The sequence below is a fragment of the Lygodium microphyllum genome, chromosome 3, assembly GCF_053477565.2.
Source record: "Lygodium microphyllum isolate KBCC chromosome 3, Lygodium_microphyllum_v1.1.10, whole genome shotgun sequence".
Taxonomy (NCBI): Eukaryota; Viridiplantae; Streptophyta; class Polypodiopsida; order Schizaeales; family Lygodiaceae; genus Lygodium; species Lygodium microphyllum.
The window spans coordinates 105,863,134-105,876,996 of NC_141137.1; the positions used below are offsets into that span (position 1 = coordinate 105,863,134).

The 13,863-nt window shown below is 43.6% G+C and overlaps 1 protein-coding gene across 2 annotated transcripts in view; it reads right to left on the reverse strand.

Annotated features, from left to right (window-relative positions):
• Positions 1-1,143, reverse strand: part of TAF7 (TBP-associated factor 7) — a 35,969-nt gene extending 34,826 nt beyond the window's left edge. For both annotated transcript variants that reach the window (XR_015690248.1, XM_087674476.1), the window contains exon 1: positions 991-1,143. Coding sequence is in view for 1 of the 2 variants with exons in the window: in XM_087674476.1 (XP_087530602.1) it covers positions 991-1,105 (115 nt within the window). In the remaining variant the exon portion in view is untranslated. The remainder of the gene's footprint in view (positions 1-990) is intronic.
• Between the last annotated feature and the right edge of the window lie 12,720 nt (positions 1,144-13,863).

The window sequence follows — 13,863 nt, forward strand, 5'->3', positions numbered from 1 at the left end:
CTACTTTTTGCATAATGATCTCGAAGCTTGTTCTATCAAAAGGAAATTAATGCTTTCATTTAAAGTTAATGTATCAAGAACCTAAAATTTTGTTTCTTATGCTATGTCCATTATTATGAGGATGATATCAAGATGAAATTATTATCTTGTCCCCAAATTACCAATGAATGGAGGACAATACCCTCGTCAAAATTTCAATTTTATTGATCAAAATTTCTTACTTTGGCTCAATATTATAAGCTTTGAGACTACCCTCGAATTCATCCTTTGAGATTGTCCATCTCATACTCTGCTGCACCATACATGAAGGTTGCACTTGAAGGGTGCTTTAAGCCCTTGGCACTCTACAAATAGATGCATAAATGCAAGCAAAGTGGACAATTTTCATTGGAAATAAGTATCCGGCTAGGATGCACTCAACATACATGAGCGCAAGTCCACACCTTTTTTTATGTGTGAAATAAAACGGCCCTATCAAACCAATTTAGTCCAAGCAATGGATGTGATTGTGCTCTAGTTTTTCACTCTGACCGCTCCTGTTTTCCTGCTGAAGTGAACCATATCCAGTAAGAACTGTCTGCTATCCATGTAGTCAAATGTATGGTACTTTGACCCAAATGTTGGCTTTATGCCGCTTGTCAAAGTTGTGCTTCATCTTCTTCTTTGAGCTCTGTGCAGTCCTATGTCCCCACGATGAAGGAGCCTTTGATGGTCAACTCAGCTCGAAGTGTCTCTCCTGTCCTCTAATAGGATACTTTTGCTCCTAAACTCTGGCTTGGACTATATTACTCTACCAAAACTAGACCTGGGAATCGCAAGACGTTTCTTGCATTTATTCCACACAGAGACGACCATTTCAAAATAATTAATCGGTCCACCTGCCACTGCCATGCAAAGAAGACTCCAAATCTGCGTTTCTGTATCCATCATCTTTATGTATCCGAAATTCATCCATGATTTATCTAATCTATCTATCAGTTAATCAATCACCTAGAAAGGAGAGGTCGATCGAGTTGTCCTCGGCAAGCACGGGATTCTCACTCAGAACGCGCTCCAGGCGCTCAGCAACAGAAGGGGGCACACGAAGAATGAAATGTTCCTCCATTACAAATGCTGCTTCTTTTGTGTGTCTATATAGTCACTACTCCTTTATATAGGCTTTGGAGGATGATGTAGCAAGTCCTTCTAAAGGCCATTCGGATAAGAGTAAGTCAATTGACCTAGGCATGGTCCATAGGGTCTAAGTAACACATGGTGTGGTCGTGCAACTTTGCCTTAAGTCTGTTATTTCAGGAACTTGACATGGCTCGGAAATAGCACCAAAAATAGTGCTACTTTAGTTTGCTCGGCACATGGTCAAGTGGGAAAAACTCCCACTTCATGTCACCCTTTCTAAAAGGGATTGGGGCTATGGCTCATCTTGCCTCCTTCCCCTAAAGCTTCATGACAAAGCGAGAGTGAATCAAAGAGAGAGCGAGACCCTGCAACTGCTCCCCTTGTGCACCTAATGCGATTAGAACTACACCTACTACTCTTACGCACTCAAAGGTAGAGATGAGCCGTCTCGATTCTTGTAGATGCCATAGGCTTGGGCCAAGAGCTCATTCCAGTTGTCGTCATCATTGTTGAGTTCGAGCTCATTGCGGTCGACTACGCCACCACCTACAGCTCCCAAGCTTATAGAATTCATCATAGGCTAGAGATGTTGTCATTTATAAGATATAAATGATTCACGAAGCATGATACTATCATATACAAAGCTGCATGATTGGATTCATATAAGTGATTGGGCCGTGTGATATAGCTCTACATCTATTGCATTACTTCCACTAGGAGCTAACCTTGCTCCATGGTGGCCTTCTCACCACTCAACCTATAGCTAGTATATCTAAACTGATGATTTAATATAGGACTATGGAGGTGATCCACACATGTGCAACATCCCCTCATCTAACCAATCATATGCCTTAAAGCAAACACAAATCCTCCCTTCAGGACCTGATTTTTTTATGAATCAAACACAAATAAGGCAACTGAGCGTGCCTCATAAAAAAACATTCATTTCAAAACATTTGTTTAACAATCCTTAATAGATAATTCATTCCACATCTTCGCAAAGAGATCATAATCATCTCCTAAAGAGTATAATAATTCAAAGGAAACTTTATCTTGCAAAGTAATATGAAAGATCATTGTTTTACTTTCCTTGTTGTTGCAAGTGTAGACAATTAGTGCTAGGGACAAACTAGTCCTCACCAAACATCCAATTGTACTTTATTTATCTTCAACCATTTCAAGTTAGTAATCTTTTGTAAAACATTAGGTGATAGTCACGATATCATTATCGTTATCATAATCATATATTGATATTGGCCATGAATATGTCTAGGTAATCGAGGCTCTATCTATAGGACTTCTAGATCGTCCCTTAGAATTTTGGGCATAGATATCTTGAGTTTAAAAGACTCATTTTTAGTTATAAAAGTTGATTCATAATTCGATCATTAAACAAGCAACTTGCAAGCCTCTAAGTATAACCCAATTCTAAATATGACAATGAAATAATATTTTGGTCGTTGTCTTTCTTTTAGTCCTTTTGAAGGGTCCCAAGATATACCCATACTCTAAGATACATGTTTGAGTAAGATGCCTCTTTTAAGAGAAAACTAGCATCGAGGACTAGGCATGAATTGTGGGAGATGCATGTATTATTTATTCAAGATTGTTTAACTTAGGAGGGCCTAGCTATTCCAAACTAGATCATTTCAATAGCTTTTCTTCATTTCTTCTTAGTCATTAAGGTGACTCCTCAAGTTGACAAATGTTTTTGGGCTATCATCAATCAAATTAAAGCTAAGCATATCTACTACTTTCAAAGACTCGTCATTACAATAGAAGTTTTTATCAAATTTGATGGCACTTGGAAATCCTTGCTTGGTGCAAGTTCCCTTCTAGTTGTACTTGTGGAAGAGATGGGTGCCATCCCTTGCGAGCTTACTCCTAACCTTTTTTTGGGCTCCATTAGTCACTCCCTAGTCTCATGTGATTCACTCTACATGGTTTTGATTCTTAAACCTTCCTTGAGAACTCTTGACATGCCATTAGGGTCGATGGATAACAAGGAGTTGTGCCTTTCAATACCAAATCAAGTAAGTATTGACTAGGAGACATCAAGGACAATAGAGTAGAATGGACTTATGCCTTTCAATACTAAATTGAGTTGGTATTGACTAGAAAATGTCAAGGATAATATAAAGCCAAAATAATAGAGGCTAGTTATAAGGTAATGTTGCACCGATGGGTTATTATGGAGTAGGGGTGGCAATGTTGTAAGCAAGAATGCTATACAAGGGAGATGTAAATAAGGCAAGATGGAAGTAGATGATTGTGTGGCTATAGATAATTTCATACAATGGATGGTAGTAATAAGGGGTCAATGAGAAGGTATGGGTAAGGTAGAATAACGGTGAGCAAAAAGCAAGAATGATGTGAGGATGTTGATGAAAATAATTGTGATGATGGAAGGAGTGAACACATCAATTGCATGTGATGTAGTTTAAGCTTACACAAGTACTTAATAATTGGCTAGCAACTCAATGTAATATCTATTTGCTCTCTCTCTCCCTCTCTCCCTCTCTCCCTCTCTCCCTCTCTCCCTCTCTCTCTCTCTCTCTCTCTCTCTCTCTCTCTCTCTCTCTCTCTCTCTCTCTCTCTCTCTCTCTCTCTCTCTCTCTCTCTCTCTCTCTCTCTCTCTCTCTCTCTCTCTCTCTCTCTCTCTCTCTCTCCCCCCTTAACCATAGGACTATTAATCACAAATGACAAAAAAGGATACAAGTCCAGGGAAGCATACTGCCTTGCAATTAAACTGAAGAGGATCATATTTATCAAATTGCATCTCATTTTATCTAGATGCCACCATCTATAACATGAAATGTTAATGTAATTCAATAATTTATAGTCACACTCTTATTTTTCTAATACTAACCCTAAAACTAGGCTAACTGCCAGCAAGGTTTTGGTAGCACCCATGGTTTTCCCCATAGTACCTATGAGCTGGGCGAGCCCTCTATGCGACATGATGAGCCCATCCTCTAGCTAGTAGGTCCTCCCCTGAGACCAACTGCCCTTCCCCCTTGGAGATGGGACATGGCCAGCAAGGTTTTGGTAGCACCCATGGTTTTCCCCATGGCACCTATGAGCTGGGCGAGCCCTCTATGCGACATGATGAGCCCATCCTCTAGCTAGTAGGTCCTCCCCTGAGACCAACTGCCCTTCCCCCTTGGAGATGGGACATGGCCAGCAAGGTTTTGGTAGCACCCATGGTTTTCCCCATAGCACCTATGAGCTGGGCGAGCCCTCTATGCGACATGAGGAGCCCATCCTCCCCTCACCCGTGTGATGAACCCTTCTAGCCCGTCCTTGGGACAACACCTCCCTTGTAGTGGAAGCTATATGCAAGGGCAAAATGCAAATTTTGGGTAGGAAAGCCTTAATGCAGGTGCACATGGCAATTTTGGGCAGCAAGGTCCCAATGTTCAGTTTGGTTCGCATGTATTGCATGGGCAGCATGGAAATTTTGGGCAACAAGGCCCTAATGCAGGTGCACATAGGTAGCATGCACATGGCAGTTTTGGGCAGAAAGGCCCCGATGTTCAGTTTGGTTCTCATGTATTACATGGACAGCATGCAAATTTTGGCCAAACAGGTCCTAATAATCAATTTGGCCCACATGCAATGCATGGGCAACATGGCACCCAGTGACATTTTGGTCAACAACGCATGTATGGGTAGCATGCAACACAAGGCATACATGGGCAACAGGGCCCAAATGAATTATGTGACAAGATTGTCTTTACTAAATTTAATGGGGAATCCTCATCCCCGGCTGAGTTAGAGGAATGTACCTCTAAACTCGAAGCCTACTTCCTCATGTACCCCTGTACCAATGAGGCCAAAATTGTCTTCACCTCCCTTCACTTGGAGGGCTTTGCCCACATGTGGTGGAGGTACATTTAAAGGGAAAACCAACAGTTTTGTGATTGGGAAGATTTCAAGATGCACATGGTTCACATTTTTGTCTCCCCAGCAGAGAAGGAACGTTTGACAAGGCAATGGTATCATTTTGACCAGTGTAATCTCACTGTGCAGGAGTATACTAATGAGTTTATGAACCTATCTATGTATGTGGAAGCTGTAAGTGATAAAGACAAATTGCATAAATACATTTATGGGCTGGATTTAAACCTCTCAGTTGATGTAATGGCTCAAAAGCCAGCCACCTTGTTTGACACCATAGAGTTGGCTGAATGGCCGCAATGAGGGGATGCAACCCATTTCAGTGAAAGGGAAGTGGAACCCAGGAGGAAGAAGCTTGGCGGTGAGAGCTATGGTGGATGGAGAGCAAGAGCCAAGAGAGAGAGAGACTCAAAAGTAAAAACTCCAACAACCACAATGTGTGGTCGAGCCTTCCTTTATTCAAATTGTCACTAAAAGAATAAAGAATAAGTGACTGTGATGGGTGCTCGCCACCTATAGTGTGCAATGGCGGGTACCGTTAGTGTAGTAATACACGGGCGGCTAGGCGGAGGTGCCTTTACCCCCAACGACCTCCCACTTAAAGGCGAATTTGCCCCAATGAGAGAGAAAAAAGAAAAGGCAGTACACCATGTACACATGTACAACATGATGAGGAAAAAAGACATCATCTCATCCAATGCCCATCAATCTCTTGAGGAAGGCGAAGCGCTCGGTAGTGAGGCTCTTCATGAGCAAGTCTGCAGGATTCTGCTCAGTCTGGAATCTTGACAAGGTCAACAGACCTATCCTCAACAACCTCACAATGAAGTGATACCTCACATCAATATGTTTCGTCTTCGCATGGAAGATCGAATTCTTGGCCAACTGAATGGCACTCATAGAATCCGAATGTAGTGTAGGCATAGCATCTATCATACCAAGGTCAGCAATCAAACGACCTAACCAGATAGCCTCCTTGCAAGCCTCTCTGGCTGCAATGTACTCGGCCTCTGTAGTAGAAAGGGTCGTATACTTCTGCGCCATGGACATCCAAAGAGATGGCACCTCCAGTAGCATAAGTGAACACATAGCCAGAAGTGGACTTCCTACTATGTGCATGTCCTGCATAATCAGAGTTAGTGTACCCCATGACTCATGTATCCTGGCTACCATAACAAAGACACATATTTGTTGTGCCCTTCAGGTACCTCATGATACCCTTCACGACATCCCAATGTGTCTTGCCAGGTGTAGCCATATAACATGCCACAACCCCAACTGCAAAAGCAATATCTGGATGGGTGGCTATCATGACATACATAAGATTGCCCACGGCTGATGCATAGGGAATCTTGGCCATCTCGGCCCTTTGCACATCTGCCTGCAGACAATCGGTCTATGAAACCTTCACATGAGAAGGTAATGGACATCCAATAGGCTTAACATCCTGCATGTGGAAGTGCTCAAGGACTTTATGAATGTACTCCCTCTGTGACAGATAGAGTAGTCCCTGAGATCTATCGCACGTAATGTGCATACCAAGTATATGAGAGGCATGTCTTAGATCTTTCATCTCAAAGCTCTTCTTGAGTTGAGCCTTAAGAGCATCTAGCTCCTCATGAGTTGTTCTTGCTAAAAGCATCTCATCCACACAGAGTACCAAAATCAGTAAAGAATCGTCATGGGTTGTCTTCGTGTACAAGCACGGATCCATAGCGCTGCGGTTGTAGCCCTATGACTGCATGAATGCATCAAACTTATGGTACCATTCCCTAGGTGCCTGCTTCAAGCCATATAGACTCTTCTTTAGCTTGCACACTAGGTGATCCCTGCCAGGGTTTGCAAAGCCCTTAGGCTGCTCCATGTAAATCTCATCATGCAAGTCCCCATGTAGAAAAGCTGTCTTGACATCCATCTGGTACAAGTCCAGGTCAAGCTGTGCAACCAAGGCCAAGACTAAGTGTAGGGTGGTCATCTTGACCATAGGAGAAAAGACCTCATTAAAGTCAACACCATGTTCCTGCTTAAAACCCTTAGCAACCAATCGAGCCTTGTATGCCGGCTTGGGGTGTCTAAGGGTACTTTTCAACTTGTACACCCACTTACATGGCAAAGCCTTCTTACCTTGAGGCAAGGAAACCAAATCTCAAGTCTTATTCTTATGCAATGAGTCAATATCAGATTGCATAGCCCTCTCCCAAGAGTGGCAATCACCCCTGCGCATAGCCTCATCATAAGTGAGAGGCTCTCCTGCATATGTAACCGGTACATAATCCATAGAGGGTGCAAAACAGTCAAGAGGTCATCTATCTCTAGTAGAACACCTCAATCCAGGCATTGCTGCATGACCGACATCCTGTCTAACATCAGCATGCCTAGCATTTGGGCCATGAGCATCAGGTGATGCTGCATGCTATCTAGCTAGCCGTGGAGCGGGGCTGAACGGGAGCAGGTGGCTCCTCCTAAAAGATAACTCTGCGTACCTCAACCACTTTCTCAGGTTGCATATGCATTTTGTCCTCATGAAAGATGACATTATGATTGTGGATCACTTTCCACACTTGCGGATCCCATAGACGGTAACCCATCTCTCCTACATCTCCATAACTAATGAAAATGCATTTGACACTTTTAGGATCCATCTTATTGCATTTGTCCTTGGACACATAGCAGAATGCCTCACATCCAAAGACTCAAAAATGATCATAAGAGGGGGGTTTGCCTGCCCATACCTCCTTTGCAACCTGAAAGTCAATGCCACTGTTACGAGACCTGTTAATGAGATGCATTGTAGTAGTAACTGCCTCAGCCCAAAAGTGCTGCGGTAAGCCAGCCTAGCTAAGCATTTTGCTATGGACCCTTTCTTGAATGGTCCTATTAATGCGTTGCCATACCATTCTGGGGTGGGATGTAAGGGGCGGTCTACTGACGCTTAATACCCCGCTCATCACAAAACTGCTCAAAAGCACGTGATACATACTCACCCCCATTATCTAACCTTAGGCATTTGAGCCTTTTCCTAGATTGGTTCTCTGCCAATGCAAGCCAATGCTAAAATGTGTCTAAGACATTGGATTTTCTCTTTATGGGATAAGCCCAAACCTTACATGAGTAATCAACTATGAAAGTAACAAAGTACTTTGCCCTACCAAGTGACTGACAGGGCATGGGCCCACATACATTTGAGTGCACAAGAGCCAAGGGCTTACCCATGCGTTTCTTACCACACTTTTTATGCATATTTCTAGTATGCCTACCATACAAACAATGATCACAAGAATCAAAATGCGAAGAGTCAAAAGGTGGAAGATATTGCAAAGCATGGAGCATTTTCATTCCTTTAAGAGACATATGCCCCAAACGAGAATGCCAAAGGGATACATGGGGAATAGAACCCATAGACAAAACATGATCCAATGTAGCTCCAGATACAAGTAAGGGATAGAGGCTGCCAGACTTGGCACCTCTTGCAAGTACAAGCCTGCCACGAGTAATCTTCCATGCAGAGTCTCCAAAAGACACAAAATACCCTGTATCATCAAGCTATCCAACTGGCGTAAGGCTGCGAGTCAACGCAGGTACATGGCGTATATCATGCAAAACAAAATAATTGCTACAAGGGAACTGCAGCCTAACATCTCCAATGCTCACAATATCAAGAGACCTATCATCACTAAGATGCACAGAACCAGACATGGTATGAAACCAATTTCTACAGGGTGTCACATGAAAGGACGCACACGAATCCAAGATCCAACACTGCGTATACATAGAATGTATCTTAGAAGTCTGTAAGGCATCGTATAAAGAAGTTGCAAGTATGTAATCATCATTTGAATCAGTGGCCTGCATGACATTAACCTCTTCTATCTTCACACTGGACTTTGCAAGTACAATACTACGCCTCAGAAGACTTTTCTTGCACTTTTTCTTTTCCCTTTTCTTTGGGCTTATCATCGCACATTTTATGGCACTGCGGCCTAATATGTCCTACTTTCCCACAATAATGACAGGTAAGATCAGACTTCCGTCCACGGGACTTACTGCGACCACATGAGTTGGACCTGGACTTCTGAGAGTCCCGACCCTTATGATCATTATCATGCCTGCCATTTCTGCCACCTCTAATGGTCAATGCATGTGAAGAGAGGGAAGCATCATTGTTTCTCTTGTTGATTTCCTTAGTCAATAAAGCACTCTCAACATCTTTGATTTTCAGCCCATCAAGCTTCTTTGTGCATATGGCAGTACGGAAGACATCCCATGATTCAAGCAAGGTGCCAAGCAGAAATAATGGGTGCAAGTTGTCTTTGAACTCAATACCCTGCCTGTGACAACAGACTCTTCATGATAGCATGAAACTGACTGAAATGAGATGAAAGGGAGGTCCCCTCCTTCATGCGAAGGTCCATTAACTGTTTCAGTCAATACATCTGTGACGCAAGACTCTGGTGCGCATAAAGCTCCTGAATCTTCTCCCATAAATCCCATGCACTCTGATTTTCATATTCAACAACATTATGATGGACCTTTTCTGAGAGTGACAAAATAATGGTAGACTTGCATAGCTCATCAACTTCTAGCCAAACATCATCATCCATATCCTCAGGCTTGACACCCTTGAAACGCAAGGGTTTAATCTGCAACTTCTGCACCAAAACCTGTCATATTTGGCACTTCCAATACCCATAGTTGGTACCATCCAACTTGGCAATGTTAAAGAGAGTTGTGTCTTTCAGATGACCAGCCATACTGTCCTAAATCAATGCAAAAAAGCAAAATTGCAGGTTGCTGTAATTAGCAAAAAATGCACTAAAACCACTGCTAAAACTGGCTAAAAGAGTGGATCTTACCAATAGAAGCACCTATCCACCAAATATGACCAAGATAACATCAAATAGTAAGCATTACCCTCATAGAAGTGCTCAAAATCTGCAGATTTCAGCTTTGTTGTAATAAATGGTAGCAGTAAGTAAAACTGTCCCAAAATGAAGCAATCACTAATGCATATGTCATTGCAACTGCTAGGTAACAAGATATATCCAACAATGAGTTTCCAGGGGCAAGAAGGTACCAAGAACTGTCAAACCAATTACCTGTCACGTAAGAGACATCTCATAGGTCCAGAAGTCATGCATGTAATGGGTCTTGGGGTAAGAGAAGAGACCAAGCACAAGCATAACTGATAGGGCAAGAAGCTCAATACATAACCATACAAGATGCATACAAAACTGACAAACCTGTGATAGAGATAGGTGCCTGCCCCAATAGGCGTATCAAATCAACCCACTACAGACAAACTGCAGACATAAAGCTCTCAAGAGAGCAAATGCATATAACTGTCCCACAAGCTCAAGCTGATCTATAAATAAGACTATGTGTACATCCGAATATACCAAGAGGCTCCCACTGGAAGTGAAGTCAGATGCAAAGAGAGCAAGCAACGCTCTAATACATCAGATACATAGCATCAGACATGCCAAATCCCAATAGGATACTTCCGGAGCATAAATCCCAAGCTATCTCAGACTCGTAAAGCATAAGCCTGAAAGCATTCAAAGAGCATGTAACTGACAACCAAATGTAATGCCCAGTAGATCCAAAATGCTCAAATACATCGGAAAATGAAGCTCCAAGTAACTGTCAAGCATGGGCAAACCAAGTGGCATCCATATATGACCAAAGCATAAATGCAAGAAGCCTAAATATCAAGCAATGAAAATAGGCATAAACCGGTCCAAAGCACTGAAGCCAAATGCCAATGAAGAATGACCAAGTTGGAGCTTAATCCAAGCTCAAAAGCATTCTGGAACCAAGAAGAAGCATTTGACAACCTCCAAATACATTGGTATGATCATTCAAACCTCCAGGAAGCACCCCGTATCCATGAACCAATGCATACACCAAGTAAATGAGCTTCAGCACATTGTATTACAACAAGCAATTTACTGTTATATGAAGCTCAAACGCTGCTTGTTTACCGCAGCACAGAGGATCGGAAAATGGAGTAGAAGTGCGGGAAAAATGGAAGAAGGAGATAACCGAAAAGGGAAAGGACAAAGGAAGAAAAAGGCACCTCGGATGGAGGTCAGACCCTGAAAATTTGAATGACGGCCTCTCCAGAAGGCTTCAGTGTTGCCTCGAGAAAAGAAAAGAGTAAAAGCACACCATTAAATATGAAGGCACTCCCGAATCCTTGTAAAAAGAGTACCAGGCTCACTCCTGTGCAAATTGTATGCATTAGTGGAAATGGGATAAGTTAGAATGGTGGGAAATAGGAAAAGAGGGCCTAGGCTAATGGTCGGCCATGTAAAAAGTGGGGATGACCACCCAAAAGTAGGGCATGTATATAAAGTTCAAAAGTGAATGAGAAGCTCATTCTTGTGTGTGGCCAAAAGTAGCTCTCCTCTTCTTCTTCTTCTTGCTTGCATGAGCTTGTGCTTGAGAGAGGGAGTGTGAGAGTGTGAGGGTGAGGGACCGGGGAGGAGAAGCTCTCCATCTTCTCCTCTCTTCTTCTCTTCTCTTCTCTTCTCTTCTCTTGTTCTCGGCTATGGAGCTTGGAGCGTGCAGCTTGAGGATGGAGCTTGCAGAGTGCGCGGGAGAGGAGGTAACTCAATCGGCATGGAGGTAAGCTCACTACACCCGTAGATATGGATGGTGCGTCGGCTATGTGAGAGGTAGCCATTAGTGCTCGACTTGGAATGCTTGAAACAATAAGCGGTCCATGGGTCTTGGCGGTTGAGCGAAAGCTCCCACATTTTGGTTTCGTTGCCGGGACCGACGGAATCGAGCCTTGAGCACCCCGCACATTGAATCGAGCATAGAAGTAGGGTTTGCAACCCAAACCAGTGCTCGAGATAATTAGGAGATTTAGGAGGTTTTAATCCTTGGAGCAAGTAAGTGTTTTGATTTGTTGTTGAATATTAGAGTAGAACTATCCATCTCCATCTCTAGTTTTGATTTCTGTTGCATTAGGTTAAGTTTAGGATAGGAAAAAGAAGGAAAATAGAAGGGTTCTACTGCTGCTGGAAACAGGGAAATAGGAGCACAGATTTAGATTTCTGGCTGGAAGAGCATGAAGGATTAATTTCTGAGGTTACAGTAGGCTGGGATGGGGCAATAAGAGGCCCAGGGAACCAGGAAGGACCACATTTGACATCCTACCTTCTGAGAAGAGAGTGAGCTTGAGAGCCAAGGAGAGAGCGAGAGAAAGAGAGAGCTGTGGGGAGGTCGTTGAAGCGCCGATCGATTCAAGCGCCGCATTGCTTCAAGGTATGCCTGGCAGTTCCCTCTATTGCTCTGCACCTATTTGGAAGGCAGGCATGATTCAGTGGAGTAGGCATTGACCTTGAGGCATCGCGCGCAACCCGCGAGTCGTTGTTCACGCTGTCGGACCAAGCCATCTGAGTCCCAGAATAGGACCGCTTGATTTTCGGAGTCAGACCGTTTGACTCCGAAAATCGGACCACTTTTCCGATTCGACTCCCAGAATCAGACCACTCCAAAAATCGGACCACTTCATCCGACTGCTATAATCAGACCAGTGTTAGAATCGGACCACATGTCTTAGTCCGGGATTTGGACCACTCGACCCATTGCAGTAGTCGGACCTCCCCTGTCTGACTAGGGAAATCGGACCACAGTAGAATTTGACCACCTTTCCAAGTGTGAAACTCAGACTAGCCTATCTGAATTTGACCACCTTGTGGAGCCGGAAGTGGGAGCAATGACAGGATCATGAGGCGGACAAGGAGAGGACCGACTGGACTTGGGAGAATTCCCACTCATAGTGCAAGAGTTAGTCAATGAGTATGACTTGTTGACTAGGACGGTAGTTTAGGGCAGGCCAGAAGAGGAAGTGGTAGCAAACCTAGAAGAGGAAAGAAAGGCTATCAGAAAGGTGCTAGAGAGCATAATTGCCTATAGCCATGAGCAAAAGGCTAGGAAACTCCAACAAGATATAGACATGTACGAGGCCCGGCGTGTGCTAGCCCTGGCTGGTGCAGCCAAAGCAGGACCAATATGCAGAGAGAGAGCGAGCAGTAGAGGCTGACTTATCATTGAATGAACTTGTAGTCAGGCGGCTCATGGACAACATGTCCGGCTGAGTAGAGTGCAACAGCCTTAGCCACAGCATTACTCTCAGGATTACGGGTCACACAAGGGGCAAAGGGGCAATCTAGGATCCCTGTTGTAGAAAAGCAGCTAGACAAGTATTTACCTAGCAATGACCCATATAGCTTTCTGGAGCAGTTCGAACAAGTTTGCGAAGCAAACGGTCTCACTGACCTTGCACAACGCTCTCAATCTTTCGGGTTGTGTTTAGGTGATAAGGGGAGAATTTGGTATACTAGTCTAGATACAGCTGAGTGCATGAACTTTGCCCACCATCTTAAAGACCATTTTATCAAGAGATTCTTTGAGGCAGAGTACTCTGACAATCTCATCGTCCAGTTGATGAATGGTAGTCAGAGGGAAAAGGAAGACTTAAGAGACTACGTCACTCATGTGCGTAGCCTCTTCAAGAGGATCCCGGCTAATGAGCGACCTAACGAGAAGGCTATGTCTACCGTGTCTATAAATGGAATTCAAAGCGAGGAGCTCTACAAGGCCTTGGCTAGTAATTTCACCCTACACAGAGATGTGTTAGCTAGAGTTTTTGAAGAGGCAATAAGGGTGGACGATCAGCTTAGGAAGCAAAGCATGAGGAACTCCAGTCGGGACAGTACAAGCAGAGAGCTCCAGAGTGGATAGCAGCTTTGGGAGAGAGAGAGAACTCTAGCATACAGGATAAGGGAAAAGGTGTTGACCAAGGCCAGGAGCTGGCTAAGGTAAGAATGGAGCTTG